At 49.8% G+C, this 20,546-nt stretch overlaps 2 protein-coding genes across 3 annotated transcripts; one reads left to right on the plus strand and one right to left on the minus strand.

Moving 5' to 3' along the window:
* Positions 1-440: 440 nt before the first annotated feature.
* PRR3 (proline rich 3) lies at positions 441-7,087 on the minus strand. 2 transcript variants are annotated; one of them, XM_030851161.3, is made up of 5 exons: positions 6,838-7,078; positions 6,232-6,360; positions 5,443-5,505; positions 2,765-3,055; positions 443-2,481 (listed from the first exon to the last, which is right to left on the minus strand). In XM_030851161.3, exons 2-5 carry the CDS (start codon positions 6,335-6,337, stop codon positions 2,375-2,377), a joined length of 567 nt encoding a protein of 188 aa, XP_030707021.1. In that variant the 5' UTR covers positions 6,338-6,360; positions 6,838-7,078; the 3' UTR covers positions 443-2,374. The 2 variants fall into 2 exon arrangements, with proteins under 2 accessions (XP_030707023.1, XP_030707021.1); XM_030851163.3 differs by lacking the exon at positions 5,443-5,505 and having other exon boundaries at positions 441-2,481; positions 6,232-7,087.
* Positions 7,088-7,166: 79 nt separating this feature from the next.
* Positions 7,167-20,299, plus strand: GNL1 (G protein nucleolar 1 (putative)). The gene is made up of 12 exons (XM_030851158.2): positions 7,167-7,557; positions 7,975-8,140; positions 8,506-8,642; positions 8,808-8,959; positions 9,077-9,148; positions 10,128-10,335; positions 10,483-10,578; positions 10,988-11,182; positions 13,754-13,932; positions 14,011-14,173; positions 14,412-14,552; positions 14,931-20,299. Exons 1-12 carry the CDS (start codon positions 7,485-7,487, stop codon positions 15,167-15,169), a joined length of 1,821 nt encoding a protein of 606 aa, XP_030707018.1. The 5' UTR covers positions 7,167-7,484; the 3' UTR covers positions 15,170-20,299.
* The last annotated feature ends 247 nt before the right edge of the window (positions 20,300-20,546 follow it).

The raw sequence follows: 20,546 nt of genomic DNA on the forward strand, positions 1-20,546 counted from the left end.
CCAAATGTTCACGTTTCTTCCACTCCGCTACCCAAGTCTATACCACCACCAACTCCCTCGGACTGCTCAAGTAACTTGCTAATGCCACTTCCAAGCCTGGCCAGCTCCATACAGAGGTCATCTCTTTGAAAAACCTATCTAATCTATGATACCCACCTGCCTAAAATTCTTCAAAGGCTTCTGTCTTAAGACCCAAATCCTCATGTTCTGCAAGGCCCTGAGTCGTCTAGCTCCTTTTCCTTCTCCTCTCCTCTCACTCTTCCCATCTCCTCCTAGCAACACCTTTGCCTGGACTCTGCTCTCCCACCTCACCTCCTGCTTGTGCTCAGAGCTTGTCTCACCTGCCATCTCCCCAGACTCCGTTTATTACATGCTCCCCCACCACGCCTTTTTTTTTTAAATATAAATGTATTTATTTTTTATTTATCTTTGGCTGCATTGGGTCTCTGTTGCTGCGCGCAGGCTTTCTCTAGTTGCTGCGAGCTGGGGCTTCTCACTGTGGTGGCTTCTCTTGTTTCAGGGCACAGGCTCTAGGCGCGCAGGCTCGCTAGTTGTGGCACGTGGGCTCAGTAGTTGTGGCTCGCGGGCTCTAGAGTGCAGGCTCAGTATTTGTGGCGCACAGGCTTAGTTGCTCTGCAGCATATGGGATCTTCACGGACCAGAGCTCGAACCCGTGTCCCCTGCATTGGCAGGTGGATTCTTAACCTCTGTGCCACCAGGGAAGTCCCCGTCTCACTTCTTCATAGCACTTCTGACAGGTACTTCACGCATACTGGTGACTTCTTCACTAACGTGTCTCCTCTTGTAGATTTTAAATTCATTGATTTCAGGTCTCCATTTTCTCTAGCATCTAGTACATTGCCTGGCCCACACGCACGCTAGAGATATTTGTTGAAAGATTGCTTTGTCATTACCACTCAATAAACCTCAAACCATAAATGCAGGTAAAATGTTTAAAAATTACTCCATGGATACCCGGCCTTTCCTTTTTCTCAACAAAACTTTACCCTTGAACAAAACGCAACCTGGTCGGGTTGATTCCCATGGGTTAATGGGACGCCACTGGTTTCCTCAGACTGGAAGAAACTTCCAGCAACACTGCGTATGAACTAAATGAAGAATAAACTGACTCCAAGAAGAACAGCCTCACCTGCACCTCCTGAGATGACTGGAACACAGGGATTAAAGAAAATGCTTGTTTCCGCTGCATTTATTACTAATATAAAAACATGTTAGAAAGAAAAAAAAAATTCATTCTCAGTTCTCCAACGGCTCTCATCCCTCCCTCTTGCCCACACAACTCCTGACCCATTTCCCCAGGGCCAGTTCAAAACTGAACCTGTTCACTGCCGTTTTCACAGAAAACAACCAGTGCCAGGGATGCAGGGGAAGAAGGTTGGAAGAGGGCGACAGTACTGTCCAAGTTCCACCCACAGTTAGACCAGGTGGAGATTCACAGAATTCAAACGAAAGGGCTGGTGGCCTCACAATGACATAGTCTAACTAAAACGGGCTGGAGAGGAGATAGGGTAGAGGACATCTCTCGGGCCTGTGTCAAACCCAGAGAAACTGATACCAGGAGAATGGGGAGGACCAGGCAGGCAGCCTTGTGGAAGTTTCACAGTTCTCCCACGTCGGGAGGTGGGGAAAGTCTAGAGGCCACCAACGGCCCCACGCATTTTGGCAGAAAAACTCACTCTAGCGTTGGGAAGTCACAAAAATGCCATGGACACTGAGAAAGGCTATGAGGGGATGCACAGTCTCACAAAGCACAGTGATCACAGACCATAGCAGTGGAGATCATGCTACTGATGCAGAAACTACAAAATCCAAAAGCAGGGAACGTGGCCTCTCAGGAGTGACTCTGCACCAGTCATCCCAACTTGACCCCAGGTCAGACAAGCTGGTGAGTGTCACAGAGCAGCTGACAACACTGGGGGAAGGGGGTGTCACATAAAAAGGACTTAAAACAAGCAGCGAGAAGGGAATGGTAGGAAACTGCTCCAGGGCTCTCAGGAATCCAGGGCGCTACCTGGGGCTGGGTGGACAGATGCACAAGAAACAGCACCAAAGAGGTTTCCTGTTCTGCAGTCAGCTGGCGAGGGGGAAGAGGATCCAGGAGGCAGTTGAATGGAGCAAAGATGGGGTCCCGGAGACGAGTCTCTGGAGGCTGCATCAGAAGGAAGAGTGCACACCGTGCACCAGTCACGGAACACAGCTCTGGACCCCGAGTGGGGGAGGTGGTGATGGAGCTGGGCATCACTGACTGAGGGTGGCAGGTGAATGGCCTCGCGGTAGCCATCACAGGGCCACAGGGAAGTATATGGCCGCCAAGTCAGAGGGCTCCTTCCAGTCTGGATGGGAAGGCACAGTCTCACAGAGGAGGTCCATTTACGCCAGGGTGGTAGAAGGCACAGAGGTCCTCATATCGACAGTGGCCCTTTTTGGCAAAGTGTCGGCAGACGGGGCGGTCAGATTTGTCTGTGAACAAGCGAAAACCGGGCAGTTTAAAATGCGAGTAAGAAAGCAACAAATGTAACAAAAAGCAGAGATAGAGAAGGCAGTGAGATTTCCTACTCACTACCATTTCCAGATATGACGGAATGGTAGTCTTTCTCCCGGGAGAAAAAACATTCAGGGCTACTCCTACTTCAAAAGGACAAAGGACAGCCCAAAGAAGAAGAGCCATGGGCACCCTGGACATGCGGTCACTTTGGGAGTGATGGGTGTTCAATGTGTGCAGGCATAAGAAAATGGACCTCACCTTCCACAACCTGGGGTCCATCCTTGGGTGGGCAGGTATTCTTGATAAGAGACCAGCTTTTGAGCCTTCGAGGATTTCTCTGCTCTTTGTGAAAGCCTCCCCTGGAGGGACCCCCATGGCCTGGTCCAGGAAAAGGAGGCTCAGCATTGACCCCCCACCAACCACGACCATATGGGCCAGACCTGGGGCCTAGGCCTCCCCGAATTGGGCCTCTGCCCCGGGGAGGAGGTGGGAGACTCAGCAGTGGTGGGATCATTGGTCCCCTTGATCCCGGAGGACCTCTGTGAAGAGCTGAAGAGAGAGAGAGAGAGGGAGAGGGAGAGAGGGAGAGAGAGAGAGAGCAAGAGAGAGAGAAACATGGAAAGGTGATCAATGGCTAGCTTAATCCAGATAATGAAGCCCTGATTTTTTAAAAACTTTTTATTGAAGTACAATATACATACCAAAAAATACACAATTTTAAGTGCACAACTAAATCATCACCGAAGTAAACACACCTGTGTTTCCACTAACACAGGCTAGAGAAGGGATAGAGCCTTATTAGCACTTCAGAAGCCCCACCCCCTCGTGCCCCTCCTCCCCCACTATCCCACCCTACTCCCCAAAAGTAACAACTATCCTGACTTCTAGCATCATAGGTTAGTTTTTGCCTGTTTTTGAACTTTGCATAAATGAAATCATACAGTCTGCATTCTTTTGTGTCTGGATCCTTTCGCTCAACATCATGTTTATGAGATTCATCCAGGTTGCCTGTAGCAGGAGTTCCTTCATTTTCATTGCAGTGTAGTATCTCATTGTATGCACATACAACTTATTTAGCCATTCTACTGTGGTGGATTCCAGTGTGGGGCTATAACGAAAAATGCTGCTATGAGCGTTTTTATACGTGTCTTCGGTACACACATGGATTCATTTCTGTTGAGTGTATACGTAGTAGACATATTACTGGGTCCTCAAGTATATGTATGCTCAAGTTTAAGGAAGTCAAACTTTTTTTTTTCCAAAGTGGTTGTACCAACTCACACCCCCACCAGCAGTTGTTCCATAGACAACCTGTTGTTCCTTGACAACACTTGGTAATGTTGATCTTTTTCAGTTTTGCCATTCTGGTGAGTGTGAAAAGTGGTGTTCTGTTTTGAAATTGTGGTTAAAACATGTAACATAAATTTTGCCATCTTAACTACTTCTAAGTGTACATCTCTGTAGTGTTAAGTAAATTCATCTTGTTGGAAACAGATCTCCAGAAATTTTTCATCTTGCAAAACTGAAAGTTTATAGCTACTAAACAACTCTCTTTTCCCCTCCTCCACCCAGCCCCTGGCAACAACCATTCTACTTTCCATTTCTACGAATTTAACTACTTTAGATACCTCAGATCAGTGGAAACATAAAGCAGTTTTTTTTTGTGACTGGCTCATTTCATTTAGCATGGCCTCAAGGTTCATCCGTGCTGTAGCATGTTACAGGATTTTCTTCCCTTTGGGGGCTGGATCATATTCCATTATATGATTATACCACATTTTCTTTATCCATTCATCCATCAACAGACATATGGGTGGCTTCCATCTCTTGTCTACTGTGGATAGTGCTGCTATGAACATGGGTGTGCAAGTCCCTCTTCAAGATCCTGCTTTCCATTCTTTTGGGTAAATACCCAAAAGTGGAATTGCTGGGTCATACAGTAGCTCTATTTTTAATTTTTTGAGGAATCTCCATAATGTTTTCCATAGTGGTTGGACCACTTTACAATCCCACCAACAGTACACAAGGGGCTCAGTTTCAAACTTATGTGTTTTTATCTTGCATTTATTTGATGACTAATGATGTTGAGTTCTTATTCATGTTTTTGGCTATTTAGAGATTGGTTTTTATCAGGTGGCTGTTCTGGTCTTTTGCCCATTTTTCTAACAGGTTGTCAGAGAGTTTTTATATATTCAAGATATGAGCTCTTTATTGGTTATATTCGTTGCAAGTATCTTCTACTCTGTGGCTTCCTACTAACTTCTTAATGGTGTGATTTGATTAACAGAAGTTCATATTTTCTAACATAGTTCAGTTTATCTTTCCTTTATGGTTAGTGTGTGTGTTTCTTGTCTGTTTAAAAGCTCTCATCTACTTTAAGCCCATGAAATACATTTGTTTTCTAGAATTATTTCTTTACCCATGAATATCCAATTAATTCAGCATCATTTACTGAAAAGACCACTATTTCAGTTCCATCTTCATCATCAATGAAATGGCCACATATGTGTGGGCCTATTACTGGACTCTTTATGCCGTTCTGTTGATTTATATATCTATCGTTGGGCCAATACCACACTGTTACAACTACTACAAGTTTACAATAAGTCTTGATATTCAGAGTAAGCCCTTCCACTTCAAGATTATCTTTGCAACCTCTCACCCTGATCCTCTGCGTTTCCATACAAAAACGTAGAATGTTTATTTCTACAAAAACACTGTAGGGATTATAATTGGGAGTGCACTGAATCTATAGGTCAGTTTGGGAAGAAATGACATTTTTACAACATTGAGTTTTTCCAGGCTGTCAATACATAACATCTCTCCATTCATTTAAGTACAAAATTCCTGATCTTTTAAGTCCTTTCTGGGTTTTAGTCCCTCCCTTGCTCCCTTCTCAGGACCTAATCAAAGGATGAGAGCCCCTTCCTCCTCACCTGACTTGGGGTCACCAGGCTTTCCATTGGCCATGGGGGGAGGGCCCAGAAGGCTGGGTGGTCCTAAGGGCAGACATAAAAATATGGTCATCAGAATGGACTAAAAAACTGATGATCCTGTTCTTAGATGTTTGTCTTCTATTACTCATTTCTTAATCTAACCAGCAAAGCCAGGTATGTTCTCAGCAGTGTTATGAGTTCTCACCCCATCTATTTCCAAAGCGTTTTCAGGATTTGCAAAGTGGAGACTCAGCCAAGTCAAGGGAGATAATGAGGGAAGGATACTACAAACTTTCTCTTTCCCTTACATTGTTGCTATCCAAAAGATCCCAAGGGATTCCAGAGGTAATCCAATTCCTCTCTTTCACTGCTGGCCAATCAGATAGCTCTCCCCCCACCCCCCCACCTCCGAGTAGTTTACAGAAGGCTGCACTTCCACATTCCCCGTGAACGTCTGGTCACAAATTGTCATCCCAGTCATCGCAACCTACAACCTCTCTAGGGCCCCTCTCCCCTGTCGTTTTGCGGCTGCGCACACGAGCTCTTTATCTTCTCCCCTGCCTTCTTGAGAAAGGTTTAGTGGCTGGTTTGAAGTTGAGGGTTCAAGTAAGAGAACTCATTTAGTGTTCCATCCCAGCCAGGCCTCCCCCAGCCCCAGCCCCAGCCCCAGCCCCAGCGCGTGCGCCCTTCCTCCTTCCGTTGGAGCCCCCTCCCCCGCACCTTTTCAGCCCCCAACCCCTCGCCTCGGCCGGCTGACAGGCATGTGCACACAACTCCCGGGTTCCTCACCGATGGGACTCCCATCCTCCTCATCTCCAGTCTCTTCCCGCTCTGGCAGTGGGGGCTGCTGCTGCGGCTGCTGCTGCTGATGATTCTGCTTCTTTCGTTTCGGCATCGTGGTTGCCGCAATGGCTGCAGCTGGATTTGGAGGGCAGTGAGGAAGGGGCACGCTGAGATTCTGTTTCCGCTTCCGGGGGGGCAGTGGACAGGGAGGGTGAGGCTCCCGCCATTTCACTTCCGGAAGGCTGCGGGGAAACTTAGTGCGGCTGTTCTCACATCAGCCGCCTCCCTCAGTCTCTGCCAGGCATGGCAGCAATCTCAAACCTTTCCTTTGCTGCGTTTCTATAAACGCTGTAGAAAAAGTTGCTCGCTCCTCCCCTCGCTGAAAAAACCCTACAGCCGGCTCCTCATAGTGTGCCATAGAGTCGACAGGCTCTCGGGCCAGAAGGCCTGAGAAAACACGGCTGTCGCACCCTAAGATCGCCACATCCGGTCCCCGGTTTCTATGGTAACAGCTGCAGGCACAACTTCGTGCCCTATGACCTCCTTCCAAAAATCCTTGTTCCACCTGGGTTTCCCTCCTCGGCCGCGCGCTTGCACTTAGGTGCTGCTTACCATCGTTCCCACGAGGAATTTGGGTCCCAGCAGGGCGGTGCCCAGGGCTCTCCAGACCACCACTCGCCCCTCAAGACCTCTCACCCTGTCCCCAGTGTAGCCCATCAACTTGGCTTCCTTCCCGGGACGCGCAGTCGCGACTTTCCTCTAAGGTCCAGCCGGAGGATTGGTAAAGTAGGTTCTGCGCGTCCACGCCCCTTTATCCCGCAGGTGGTAGGACCCGCCCTCCGCTCCACCGCCCCCTCCAGGTGAGTGGTAGCTTCTCCCCGGCTCGCAAGGTAGTGATGACACGCGTCCCCCCTCCTCCAAACGCGATTTGGTAGCGTCCGTGACGAAGTTAGCCCGACCCTCCCACGCGCGCCTCCTTCCTAGCCGCTGCTGCGCCCTCTCAGCTCCACTGCCTCTCACGTGCGGGTAGTCCACCCCGCATCCTCTCGCCTCGCTCCCAGTGGAAAGTGACTGTATTTCCCCCTGGTTGCCTTCCACCCGGGCTGCCTGGGCGCAACGGCCTGGTCCGCCCGCTGACGTCACCTTCCAGTCCCGCCCCCTCCAGTGTCCCGGGCCTTTGCGGCGGGGGCTGGCTCGGGGGGAGTCAGTTGAGGCGGCTGGAGCTCGGCGAAGGGCGGGCCAGGTGACTGGTCCGGGCCATGCCGAGGAAGAAGCCTTTCAGCGTGAAGCAGAAGAAGAAGCAGTTGCAGGACAAGCGGGAGCGGAAGCGAGGTCAGTGCGGGAGCCAGGGGAGGGGGCGGGGCTCGGACTCCCGCACATCTGGGAGGAGGGGTGTGCCCGTCTCACCTCTGGGAGGCGTGAGAGGGGGTGGCGGCCGCGCGCCGACGCGCGTGGGCGACCGCGGAGGGGATTCCCTCACCCCAGCCCCCTACATCTGGAAGGGGTGGGGAAGGATGGAGTGTTGGGGGAGGGGAATCCCTCCAGCTCCAACGGGGCGTCATCCCAGTAGATCCCTGGAGGAGAAGTGCCTCCCCCCACGCACATCCGGGAGGGTCCTGAGCAGAGTAGGTGGGAGGGTCCGGCCTCAAAAGACTGGGGTGGTGTGGGGAGGAGCCAGGCCGACCGGGTGGGGGGTCTTCTGGCCCGGGAGAGCTGGCCAGCCCTGGCGTCACCGGCTCCTCCCCGCAGGGCTTCAAGATGGGCTGCGATCCAGTTCCAACAGCCGCAGCGGGAGCCGGGAGCGGCGGGAGGAGCAGACCGACACCTCGGACGGGGAGTCTGTGACCCAACAAATCCGCAGGCTCAACCAGCAGCCTTCCCAGGGGCTGGGCCCACGAGGCTATGACCCAAATCGGTGAGAGTGGACAGGGGGCTCTGGCCCGGGCTTCCCCGCCTACCCGGAAGTCAGAGCGTTGGGGGAAAGCCTGCTGCCGTTGGGGGAGGCTTGAAACTGGTGGGGCTGGGTTACCACGGTTCTCCGCGGGCCGCTGGGTCACCGGAGCGGTCCACAATCTTCCCTTCTGGAGGGGCTGGAGAGAGTTTGGCTTTCAGAAGGGCGAAACTTAGGGGAAGGCCTGCTGTTGCGTGAAAAAGATTTGGGAGAGGGCCGACTCAGAGGGGAGACCTGAACTCTGGAGTGAAAGCTTTGCGAAGTTGCCTGCCCAAGAGGGGAATTTGTGGCCAAGGATTGTGATGGATGACGTGGTCCCTGTCCTGTAGATACCGGCTGCATTTTGAACGAGACAGCCGGGAGGAGGTGGAGAGGAGAAAGAGAGCAGCCCGGGAGCAAGTGCTACAGCCCGTCAGTGCTGAGCTGCTGGTGCTGGACATCTGGGAGGTCTATCAGCCCGGCTCCGGTGAGTGAGAGCTCAACGCCTGGATGCTTGGGACAGGCAGTGGGCTGGGGAAAGGAGTTTGGAAGAGTAAGAGCTGACCAGGAGGAAGAAGGGATCTGGGATGGATGCACCCTTGAGTCCTGAAACTATCCTCAGACTTATTTGGATTTTTTCTTGATTTCTCAGTTCTGGACTTTCCCCGACGTCCTCCTTGGAGCTATGAGATGTCCAAGGAGCAACTGATGAGCCAGGAGGAACGGAGCTTCCAGGAGTATCTTGGGAAGATTCATGGGGCTTACACCTCTGAGAAACTCAGCTACTTTGAGCACAATCTGGAGGTGAGACTAGAGTGGGGACAGGAGTGGGGCATAGTCACCCGTGGTCAAACTGGTCTGGGGTCATGCAGGAGAGCGACTCTGGGCTCAGGTTCTCTTCCACTGACCTTGTCTTTTCAGACGTGGAGGCAGCTGTGGCGAGTATTAGAGATGTCTGACATTGTTCTGCTAATTACTGATATCCGACATCCAGTGAGTCCTGGGGATGAGGGTGGGTAAGGGGCAGGAGGGGGGAAGATTCTTGCTGGGTAAAGGGCAGAGGCAGGAGTTGGGAGTCAGAGAGGTAACCTCTTCTTTTCCAGTTTCCTCTACCCCATCCTGATGTCTGCAGTCAGGAACTCAGTCTTCATTCATCAGTGTCAGAGCCTGTCACTCCTCCCCTGGCCAACTGCCTTTCCTCTCCTTTATTTCTTTGATAGAAAACTGCATACACATCCTGTTTCCTAGCCCACTAGGGCTAAATAGAAAGTCCCAGTGTGGAGCTCCAGGGGATTCTGTGAAGGGGGCTTCCCTGTCATATTAGTCACTACAGAACTCGTCCTCACCTGGGATGCTAGGGTAGTGGTTAAGGCTCTAGACTCTGCTGCTAGGCAGCCCTTGTGTGACCTGGCTGTGCCACTTCACTGTTGTCCTCCAGTGGGAGAAAGGGAGGTCTGGAGTCTGTGCGGACCTTTAGGTTGGAGCTCCGTAACACGTACACACGCACTCCTACATACTCACAGACATACATGTGCATTCACAAGCTCACTTACGCAGCTACACGTGCTCAACACAAACATGCACACGTGTGCGTGCACACACACGTTTGTGTACACATGTAGACAGTTGTGTACCTGTGAAAATAGATATTAATTTCTATCCCACCCCCAGCCCTGTGAGTGATCTCAGCGTTTAGCCCAGTATGTTGGAGGTCTCTGTTTCCTTGTCTTCTTTTTAGCTCATTTCCATTCCTAATCAGGCCTTACAGGAAGCCCCCCAGAGACAAACACATAGGTGTTACTTATGCCTGCTTTGTCTTCCTAGTTCAGTTTGGCTGATTTATCCTTGTTGCCCCAGAATCTGCTTCCACCAGGGTCTTGTCTCCAATCTGTGCCTGCTGTGTGAGGAGCTGGAGGCAGAGAACTCTGGGTTGACCTCGCATCACTCCCTCCTCCTACCATCCCTGTTCCAGGTTGTGAATTTCCCACCAGCATTTTACGAGTACGTGACTGGAGAGCTAGGGCTGGCCCTGGTGCTGGTCCTGAACAAGGTGGATCTGGCCCCGCCGGCTCTCGTGGTTGCCTGGAAGCATTATTTCCATCAACACTATCCCCAGCTCCACATTGTTCTTTTCACCTCTTTTCCTCGGGATCCCTGCACCCCACAGGACCCTAGCAGTGGTGAGTGGGCAATGAGGAGGGCAGCGTGGGAGAGGTGGGGTGGCAAGGGACAAAGGGGGACCTGATCTAGGGCCTGAGGGTGGTGGGAGAGAGGGGGTACATAAGCCCCATGGGGTGTGCTCACGCTTTTGTGCCCTCTGATCTCAGTCTTGAAGAAGAGTCGGAGGCGGGGGAGAGGATGGACTCGGGCTCTGGGGCCGGAGCAGCTGCTGAGAGCCTGTGAAGCTATCACTGCGGGGAAAGGTATGTGCCCCTTAGAGGGGAGCTGTGGGAGGCCGTGGGGGAGACCCAAAGTCCCAAGTCATTTTGCTCACCTTTCCCAAAGTCAGTCCCTCTATTATGGACTCAGGTGAGAGGCCATGGGGTGGGGTGGGAGAGGGAGCAGCCTGACTTGGTGGGACAAGAGAGGCAGCAGGGAGGCAGGAGCCCCACTGGTTTGCTGTCTTCAGTGTTGCCAGTGCTTTTCAGAAACTCAGAAATGCACCCGATTCCAGGGTGGAGTCAAGTGAAGGCTGGGGAGAGTCGCTGTTGCGCAGCTTGGCCCTACCCAATCCAGAGGGCGCCACTTACATCAGCTGTGCAGTGCATGGTCTGCGCCATCGTATACAGTGGCCCTGGGGAGAACCTTCTTCTTCTTTCCTTCCCTGCACAGTGGACCTGAGCAGCTGGCGGGAGAAGATTGCCCGGGATGTGGCTGGAGCCACCTGGGGTAATGGCTCTGGGGAGGAGGAGGAAGAGGAGGACGGGCCGGCCGTCCTGGTGGAGCAGCAGACTGACTCAGCGATGGAGCCAACAGGCCCCATACGGGAGCGCTACAAGGACGGGGTGGTGACCATCGGCTGTGTGGGTAAGGAAGCGGCGGCCACGCATGGCGGCCTTCTAGGAGGCACAGGGTTTCAATGTTTGGAAAAGAGGGAAGGTGGTGAGGTCCCATTAGGCTCCAGGGTCTCTGAGGGCAGAGGAGGCTTTCTGCTGTCGCGGAAGGATCACGGCACACCTGAGTTAAATTCTGCTTCTCAGCGTATTGATCTCAAGCAAGTTATTTACCCACTGTCAGTCTTAGTGACTTTGATTTGAAAAATGAGAACAATGATGCTCAATTAAAAGAACGGACGAGGGTTTCCCTGGTGGCGCAGTGGTTAAGAATCCACCTGCCAATGCAGGGGACACAGGTTCGAGCCCTGGTCTGGGAAGATCCCACATGCCGCGGAGCAACTAAGCCAGTGCGCCACAACTACTGAGCCTGCGCTCTAGAGCCCACAAGCCACAACTACTGAGCCCACGTGCCACAACTACTGAAGCCCGCGGCACCTAGAGCCCATGCTCCACAACAAGAGAAGCCACTGCAATGAGAAGCCCGCACACTGCAACGAAGAGTAGCCCCCGCTTGCCACAACTAGAGAAAGCCCGCACACAGCAATGAAGACCCAATGCAGCCAAAAATAAAAATAAATTTATATATAAAAAAAAGAATGGATGAGAGGAATGGAGGGAATAGTGTAGAGAGAGCCTAACAAAGCCTGACAGATAGTGATAATAGTAATAATAATAATGTTAAAAATTAACATCTTCGTGATGCTTGCTGTGAACCAGGCACTGTTATACGATTTACATATTAACTTTTTTAGTTGTAATAATCAGTCCATCATAGAATGATCATTAAATTATAGTAGTAGCTTAGAAGTGTCAGTTTCTTTCTTGGTCTTAACTCTTTAAGTCTAAGGAGAATCTTCCCTATTTTAAAAAATATTTTATTTATTTATTATCTAAAAAAAAATTTTTATTTTTCACTGCATTGGATCTTAGGTGCGGCATGCGGGATCTCTCATTGCGGTGCATGGGCTTCTCTCTAGTTGTGATACGCAGGCTTCTCTCTAGTTGTAGCGTGCGGGTTTTCTCTCTCTAGTTGTGGCGCTTTACAGTAAAACTCTTTTAAAGAGGAGAGAGGAACGAGGCTGGCGGGGGTTGTCAAAGGAGAGTCTTATCCCCCCACCCCCTTTTGAGAGGAGATACAATCAAGGAACCCATGGATACGGAGGGCTGACTGTACTATGCCATTTTATTTATTTATTTATTTTTATTTTAAATTTTTATTTACTTATTTATTTTTGGTTGCGTTGGGTCTTCGTTGCTGCGCGTGGGCTTTCTCTAGTCACAGTGAGCGGGGGCTGCTCTTCATTGTGGTGTGCGGGCTTCTCGTTGTGGTGGCTTCTCTTGTTGCGGGGCATGGGTTCTAGGTGCGCGGGCTTCAGTAGTTGCGGTGCACAGGTTCAGTAGTTGTGGCTCGCAGGCTCTAGAGAGCAGGCTCAGTAGTTGTGGCGCATGGGCTTAATTGCTCCGCGTCATGTGGGATCTTCCTGGACCAGGGCTCGAACCCGTGTCCCCTGCATTGGCAGGTGGATTCTTAACCACTGCGCCACCTGGGAAGCCCTATGCCATTTTATATAAGGGACTTGCGCCTCCAGGGAGTTTGGTATCTATAGGGGCCCCTGGAACCTATCCTCTGTGGATACCAAGGGCCAACTGTACTTGAGTGGGTTGTAAACAGAGTGCAGTCAGCACCATGGTGCATCTTTGCCCAGCCTCAGTCCGCTGCTGAATGGCCAGAGTTGCATTTTACAGGGTTGGAGTTTTGCCAGGTGACTAAGAAGAAGGGGAGAGGTGGGACCAGGGAGTGAAAGGTCTATGAGGCGGACTGGCTGTAGAGCTGGATCATGGAATCTAAGTTGCATAAGAAGGGAAGTGAGGACATGAGTTGGGTATTGAATACTGTTCCCAAGCTAGTCAGTGTCAGAGGTTTATTGGAATGGAGGGACCAGAATAAGTGAGCTGGAAAGACGAGATGTCAGGGCAGAGAGAGGGGTGCTTGCAGGTGAGATTTGGAAGGTGTGAAGTGACAGGTCCAGGGTAAGACCACAGAGGTGGGATGGAAGAAACCTTTTGGAGGGAGATTCTGGCACTGGGAGGCCAGAGTGCTGTAGAGGAGATGTGTGGTGGAAGGTGGTGGTCATGAAGAGAGTGGCAGTGAGCCCCTGGGCTCTGTCTTCTCCTTGGAGAAGTTTGATAATCGTGAGATGCATGTCTCACTTAGACTACTGCAGACACAGTGCCACGCGATTGTATTTGTTTCTCATCTCATCCTAACCACTCTGAGATTGGAGGTATCTGCTCTGTAAACTGCGGAAACAGAGACTCAGAAAATTAAGTAAATTGCCATGAGGTCACAAAGCTTAGGTAAATGGGGAGGCCAGGATTCAGCCCTGGCAGCCCAGAGCCTGATTTGTAACTTGCGATGTTATACCGCTTCCTTTCTTTCTTTCTGCACCTTAGTTCTCCATTCATCTATAGCTATAGCACAGCATCCTGCCTGTCACAGAGTAAGGATCTGTCAGGTGTTAATTTTCCTTGTGTTCCTCAGGTTTCCCCAATGTGGGCAAGTCCTCGCTGATCAACGGGCTGGTGGGGCGGAAGGTCGTGAGTGTCTCCAGAACCCCGGGCCACACCCGATACTTTCAGACCTACTTTCTCACCCCCTCCGTGAAGCTCTGTGACTGTCCAGGCCTCATATTCCCCTCGCTTCTGCCCAGGCAGTTGCAGGTATAAGGGCAGAGGGGCCAGAGGTGGGGAGAATGCAGGAGATGGAGGAAGGTGCTGAGTGCTCTTGTTTCCCCTCAGGTCCTGGCAGGGGTCTACCCCATCGCCCAAATCCAGGAGCCATACACTGCCGTGGGCTACCTGGCCTCCCGGATCCCTGTGCAGGCCCTGCTCCACCTGCGCCACCCAGAGGCCGAGGACCCCTCCGCAGAACACCCGTGGTGTGCCTGGGACATCTGTGAAGGTGGGCTCCACACGCCTGGCTTTCCTCCCCTTGCCCTATCTCCTTTCCTCTCCTTCCTCAGAGGTCCTGCCATCGATGGGGCAGCTGGCCAGTCACCCCTAGGCTTCTGTCTCAGGGCCAGCAAGATCTCGGGCCTGGAATATTCTGGGGGAAACTGGAAGGACTGTGTTAGGGGAGTGGGATGATGGTGACTGGGCCTGGTTGATGGTCTTCCCTCCCCATTCTTTTCTCCTTCCAGCCTGGGCAGAGAAACGTGGTTACAAGACAGCCAAGGCGGCCCGAAATGATGTGTACAGAGCGGCCAATAGCCTCCTGCGGCTGGCACTGGATGGCCGCCTCAGCCTGTGTTTTCAGCCCCCAGGCTACAGCGAGCAGAAAGGTCAGTCGGCCAGTGTTCTTCCCTAGCTCCTGCTGTGATGGAGGCAAAAAGGTGTGGGCTTTGTAGGTGTGAGGATTCGGATTCTGTACCCATAGGCCAGCTCTGTGTTACTAAGCAGCTCTGAGATGACTTCCTGCTCTATAGAACCAGGGTGGTTAGTTGCCTTCTGGCAAGGTGGTGGTCACGTTTGGAGTTAATGTGCAACAGAGCTTCTGTTCTGTGCCCAGTACACGAGAGGTTGAATGAATGCGTGAACAAACGAATGGCAGCAGCTATAAAAGTCATTGTTATTCTTAGTCTTTGCCTCTTCCCCATCTTGGCCTGGCATTAGTTTCTTGCTCAAAACTCTCCATTCTTTTTCTTGTTTTGGTTCCCCAGGCACCTGGGAGTCCCACCCAGAGACCATGGAGCTGGTGGTTTTGCAGGGCAGGGTGGGGCCCGCAGGTGACGAGGAGGAGGAGGAGGAAGAGCTGAGCAGCTCCTGTGAGGAGGAGGGAGAGGAGGACCGGGACGCGGATGAGGAGGGGGAAGGGGATGAGGACACCCCAACCTCAGCCCCAGGGTCCAGCCTGGCCGCCCGAAACCCCTACGCCCTGCTGGGCGAGGACGAGTGCTGAGTCGCTGCCCTGCGCCATCTCCCCCCCCGCCCCACCCATATCTTTGCTTTTGGACTGACCTGGGGGTCTCTCCCGTCTGCCACCCCAATTGTGAATAAAGATTGTCTGCTTTGTAGCCCCTTCCCCAGATGGACTGAGGTGAGAGCAGCTGTCTCAGGCTGACAGCTGTGGGAGGCTCCGCTGCTTTTCTCCCTTCTTTTTTCGTGCATTCTCTCTGCAAAGGAAGAGTCCTCTTAGGAGTTAATTCAGTGGGTTCTAAGGCCTGAAACCCGCTTCCTCTGCTCACACTCCCACTTGCACCTTAGGAACCCCATCATCAACATGGGGAGGGGAGGTCACTTCAGGCTTTTGAGGCCTGGTCTAAATTCAGCCCCCTTTGGGAATTTGTGTCAGTCCCTCTGGGATTGGAGCAGGCCCCTGTGCCCCCCCCTCAGCTGTCAGACCTGGGTTATTCGAGGAGCTTCTGGGAGAAGCAGCAGTAAGAGAAGATGTCACAGCTGATGTCTCCAGGTGAGATATTTATAGGATTTATTCCAATTCAACAAATATTTATTGAGGTCTGACTGTGTGTCTGGACTTATGCTAAGCACTGAACATATAAAGCTGCACAAACACGCCTGACCTAAATATACTGCCTGGTCGTGGTCAAGACCCCATTAATCAGGCACCTAGCTTTTTGGATTAAGATGGGGGTATAATGTCCTCCAAATCCTTAGGGCTCATATAGTATAACTCTAGAACTTCCTGTTGATGGAGGTATTTAGTTAAGACTCGATGCTTGTGAAAATGTTACTTAAACGTGTATGAGTAGTCTTGATTAGTGGCAAAAAAGTAGCATGCACGTTTATGATTTGAGCAGAAGAGCCCTTTGAGTGCAGTGTCAAGTTTAACTAGTTAAAAGCCTGTAACACAAGGGGGTACTAGATTCATAGGGGAGGGCACAGAGCCAGCTTCCTGAATCCCACTTACCCGGGTTTGAGATGGAGCCAAGGAGACCCAGTGCACGTTCTTAGCTGGCTTACAGTGTCAGGCACATCTCCGCAGGGGTCAGGTCTCTTGTGAGTCAGGGCACTTTAGGCCTTGCTGTACTTCTCCCTTGTCAAGCAAGCAGCTGGACTCCCAGATTTAATTCTTGGAGAAAAGGAAGAATGGGCTTTGGTTTATTGACTGCCACAATGTTGTCTGGGTCGGGTGGTAGCAAAAAGTGTTGTTTGATAGGTTAGCCATTAGGTGTAGGGGTGAGGAGAAGAGGACGTACCAGATTCTTCTCTTCACTCTAAAGCATTCTATTCAGGTTCTGGGTCTTGGGCCAGTTTCTGTAATTCCAGCAGAGACCCTGTCACCCCAGGAGCAAAAGAGGCTGAGGTGTTTGGGCCACAAATTTCCTCCAGTTCCCTCCTCCACTGGTCCCACTGAGGGCATAAATCCTGGAATTTGCACTCCAATGCAAAGTTTAAGTACTACCAGCATGTGAATATGCGTGAGGGTTGCCCAAAATGTGCCATAAAAGAGAAGAAGTTTCAGTGGAGAGAAAAACCCACCTGTCTCCCATCTTGGGCTTTTTACCCTCAGGGATGGGTCTTTTGATGGAAGAAAGAGGACCCCAACTCAGCATCCTTTGAAGGTTCATGATGATCAGGGAAGCTCAGGGGACTTCTCTGCTGCTAGAGATGGGTTGGGGATGCTGGAATCATCTCAAAAAGTGGAGAAAAGAAAAATCAGAATTCTGTTTGTACCCCTGCCTCTGTGCTGCTTCTTTTCACTGTCATTTATCTTTTGCTCTCATGAGTTTCACCAGAGGCATTTGGGAGATCTGGGGGTGGGGGTGAAAGTTGAGACCTGGTGCTGGAGGGGAAGCTGAGAAGGGGGATTTTCATGCTGAAGACCTGAAAGGAAGCAACTCTAACATCCCCAAGGGGCCAGACTGTAAATGATTCTTCCCAGGCCCCTGTCAATACTCACTCTGTAGGAAAGTAACACTGGGAGAAGCACTATCTTAGCAACAAATAGATTTGGGAGGAGAAGGGTATATAATAACTGAAGACCACTGCCTGAGGCTGAGCTTGAAACTGACTAAAAGGGACAAAGGAAACCAGGGGTCCAGTCTCCCCTCCATGATGAAATACCCAGGACCCCTGTCCTCACGCCCCTCCTGGGTCACATCCACTATGGAGACACTTGACCATGGAGGTCTTGGGCTGTGGGAGTTCCCACAGTTCCTGGCCAGTCTCTTGATGGTGAGAAACTAGTGCTTCTCATTCATGCTGGAATTCCATTTAGATGCTGAACAACTTCTTCCGAGCTTCCATTTTTCTAGACTGAGTTCCAGTCCTGGTTCTGGGACAAGGTAGCTGTGTGTGGTCCAGAATAGTTCAATTATCTGGGCCTCTGTTTCTTTATTTCTCATTATCATTGATATAGTCAGCGAAATTGGTTGAAAACAATGTGCGTCAGGCATGCTGAATTCTGGGACAAAAAAATTGAGTAAGGCATAGACCCTACCCTCCAAGAATAGAACAGCCAGACACTAATACAGTAATTCCATAGCATATGTAAATTATAAAAGAATTGCTGTAAATGAGTCTATTGAGTTGTAACTAAGTAAGGTGGGTAGAACTATAATCACCCCAAGGATTCATTCACCAATCGAACGTTTGTCCATTTGTCAAGTAATTACTATTTGCCAGTCACTGCTAAGTGGTAAGTGACATAGAAATGGTCCTTTGTGGAGCTCACAATTTATTGGACTATGGAAGCAATTAAATAGATAATTACCAAAAAAGTGTGATAAGTGCTGTGAGAAGGGTGGAACAGGGTCCTGTGGGATAGTGGTGGCTTCATATAGAAGGGTCTTGTGATGCTGGTCAGAAAGGAGTGGAGGACAGGGCTGGGAGCTGTGATTGTATAGCAAGTTATATAAGACAGAGAAGATCAGTGGTCTGTGGTAAAGAATTGCTATGGGAACACCCAGCAGGGGCCAGTCTTGGTGAGTCAGAGGAAGCCTCCTAGAGGAACAGAGATCCAAGCTGAGGCCTGAAAACTGAGCAGGAGTAAGCCAGGCATTGAGAGGGAAAGAGCATTCCTGAGGGGACAGCAAAGGGCAAGGAACAGCACGTAACAATTTTGGAAGACTAACTCGTTCAGCATGGCTGGGGCAGAGGGTTCAAGGGAGAAGTGGCGAAAGGTGAAGCTGGAGAGGCTTGGGTCAGCTCTCACTGGGCCTTGTCAACCATGCTAAAGATTAAGGCTTTATCCAGAGGAGCACTGAGACCAAGAAGGAGAGATTTGTGCCTTAGGTCACTTTGATTGGAGTGTGGAGACTGGTTTGGAAAGGGGAGAGAGATCAGAGGCTTTTGCAGAGATCCCAGAGAAAGAATGGAAACCGGAATTAAGGGTTTTGGGGGAAGAGAGGTGTGGCTGCACACAGAGATTTGGGTGTCAGTAACATATAGGTGGGAGGAGGGTAACTGAGATCATCCACAGAAAGTGTGTAGTGTGAGAAGAGAAGAGGGCTGAGGAAGGACATGGAGAATATAAAAGGGAAGGCAGGGAAAGAGGAACCAGCAGACAGGATAAAACCTAGGAAGTGTGGTGCATTGAAAGCTTAGGGAAGGAGGAAGGAAGGGCGCAGTGCAGAATGCTGCTGAGGATTGATGACAAGAATGAAGAGTGTCCACTGGATTTAGTAAAAAGCCTTGCTGATCTTGGTGGGAGCAGTTCCATTGGACAGATGAGGTCAGAATTCCCAGATGTCAGGGGATTGAGGAATAATTTGGAGGAATGAAGTGGAAGCAGTGGAGAAAAGGATATAATTTTCAAGAAGTTTGGTTGTGTTTGCAATGAGAGAAAAACGGAGAGAGCAAAGTATATAAAATCGAGGAAAACAGTTTTTTAAAGTTTTGAACATTTTCACAGGCTGTTTAGAAGGGTCAAGTGGAGGAGGAAAGGTTGAAAATGCAGGAAAGTGGGGATTAGTGATGGAACAAGCCCTGGAGAGCAGGCGGGGGTGGCACTGACAGTCCCGGTGCAGGGATTACCCTCCCGCAGGAGCCTGGTGGCTTCTGTCGTAATAGGAGGAAACAGCGCTGACATTCAGCCGGTTTGCACTGGTACTGCTCAACCAGTTGTTAAAACACTTCTGTACCAGTTAGTAAGTAGTATAAGAGTAACTGCAATAAGCAGTAAAAATAATTAATAAAAATTATAATATGAACTCATCAGTTCAAGTAATTAAGAGATTGCGACAGCCATTGGTAAATGGGCTTCCCGCTGCACCTGAGACGCTTTGCAGCGCCATCTGCCGGTGGAGCATCATCACTGCAGGCTGAGCGGCTGCTTTGAGCCTTATTAAATAAATTCTTTAAAATTACCTGTCTAAATTATCTTTGAATTATGGAGTTGCTATTGCTTCTAAGTAGTTTAGCTTCTACTTTGATTTTATTGCTAGTTCATTGTCACTCTTGTGTCCGTAGTAAACTGCAGTGTTTTAATATTTACAAATTCAAGAATTTTTAATAAAATATTAAAGCCAAACTTGAATAAAGAGATAACAAAGTTTGAACATGTTTCTTAATGTGCCTTCAGAAATATCATAAATGAGAATCTTTTGGTTTCACGGGAGAACAAAGAAGAAATAATTTAATGAGCTGCTGCCTGGAATGTCTTCTGTTACTATGTTAAAAAAAAGAAGAAGAATATGGAAATTCTTTCCAACGTTTTGTTTTGAAAATTGTCTAACACACAAACTGAAAAAAAGGACAGTAAACACCCAAACATTCATACAAGGTTTCAACAAATCCTATCATTTTGCCACATTTGCTTTAGTAGTCTCTATCTTGTTATCCATCTATTTGTCTGTCTACTTATCCTTTCTTTTTCCTGAACCAATTGGAAGCAAGTTGCAGACATCATGCTCATTCATCCCTAAGTCATCAGTATATATCTTACACAACCACAATAGAATTATCATGTCTAATGAGTTAATAATTCCTAATATAATCTAATATCATATTCAAGCTTTCCCAATTTAAATGTCTTTTATAGCATTAAAGAAACAAACCAGGAATCAAGTTCCACACATTGCCTTTTGTTGTGATTATGTCCTCCTCTTTTCCCTTTTCTTTTTTTTTTCCCTAATATTTATTTATTTATTTATTTGGCTGTGCTGGGTCTTAGTTGCCGCGTGTAGGATCTTCGTTGCGGCATGCAGGATCTTAGTTGTGGCATGTGGGATCTAGTTCCCTGACCAGGGATCGAACCCAGGTCCCCAGCATTGGGAGTGCAGAGTCTTAGCTGCTGGACCACCAGGGAAGTCCCTCCCCTTTTCTTTTTTTAATTTTTAATTAAATTAAATTAATTAATTAATTTTATTATTATT

This window comes from Globicephala melas, chromosome 11 (genome assembly GCF_963455315.2).
Source record: "Globicephala melas chromosome 11, mGloMel1.2, whole genome shotgun sequence".
NCBI lineage: Eukaryota > Metazoa > Chordata > Mammalia > Artiodactyla > Delphinidae > Globicephala > Globicephala melas.

Bases quoted from the DNA above. Each gene is read 5' to 3' on its own strand.
- PRR3 (XM_030851161.3), bottom strand. From the start codon at position 6,337: ATGCCGAAACGAAAGAAGCAGAATCATCAGCAGCAGCAGCCGCAGCAG. The intron at 3,056-5,442 runs GTGAGGAGGAAG...CTCTCTCTTCAG, and splicing joins GCCTGGTGACCCCAAGTCAG to CTCTTCACAGAGGTCCTCCG. The intron at 2,482-2,764 runs GTGAGGTCCATT...GCTTGTTCACAG, and splicing joins TGGACCCCAGGTTGTGGAAG to ACAAATCTGACCGCCCCGTC.
- GNL1 (XM_030851158.2), top strand. From the start codon at position 7,485: ATGCCGAGGAAGAAGCCTTTCAGCGTGAAGCAGAAGAAGAAGCAGTTG. The intron at 11,183-13,753 runs GTAAGGAAGCGG...TGTGTTCCTCAG, and splicing joins GGTGACCATCGGCTGTGTGG to GTTTCCCCAATGTGGGCAAG. The intron at 14,553-14,930 runs GTCAGTCGGCCA...TTGGTTCCCCAG, and splicing joins AGGCTACAGCGAGCAGAAAG to GCACCTGGGAGTCCCACCCA.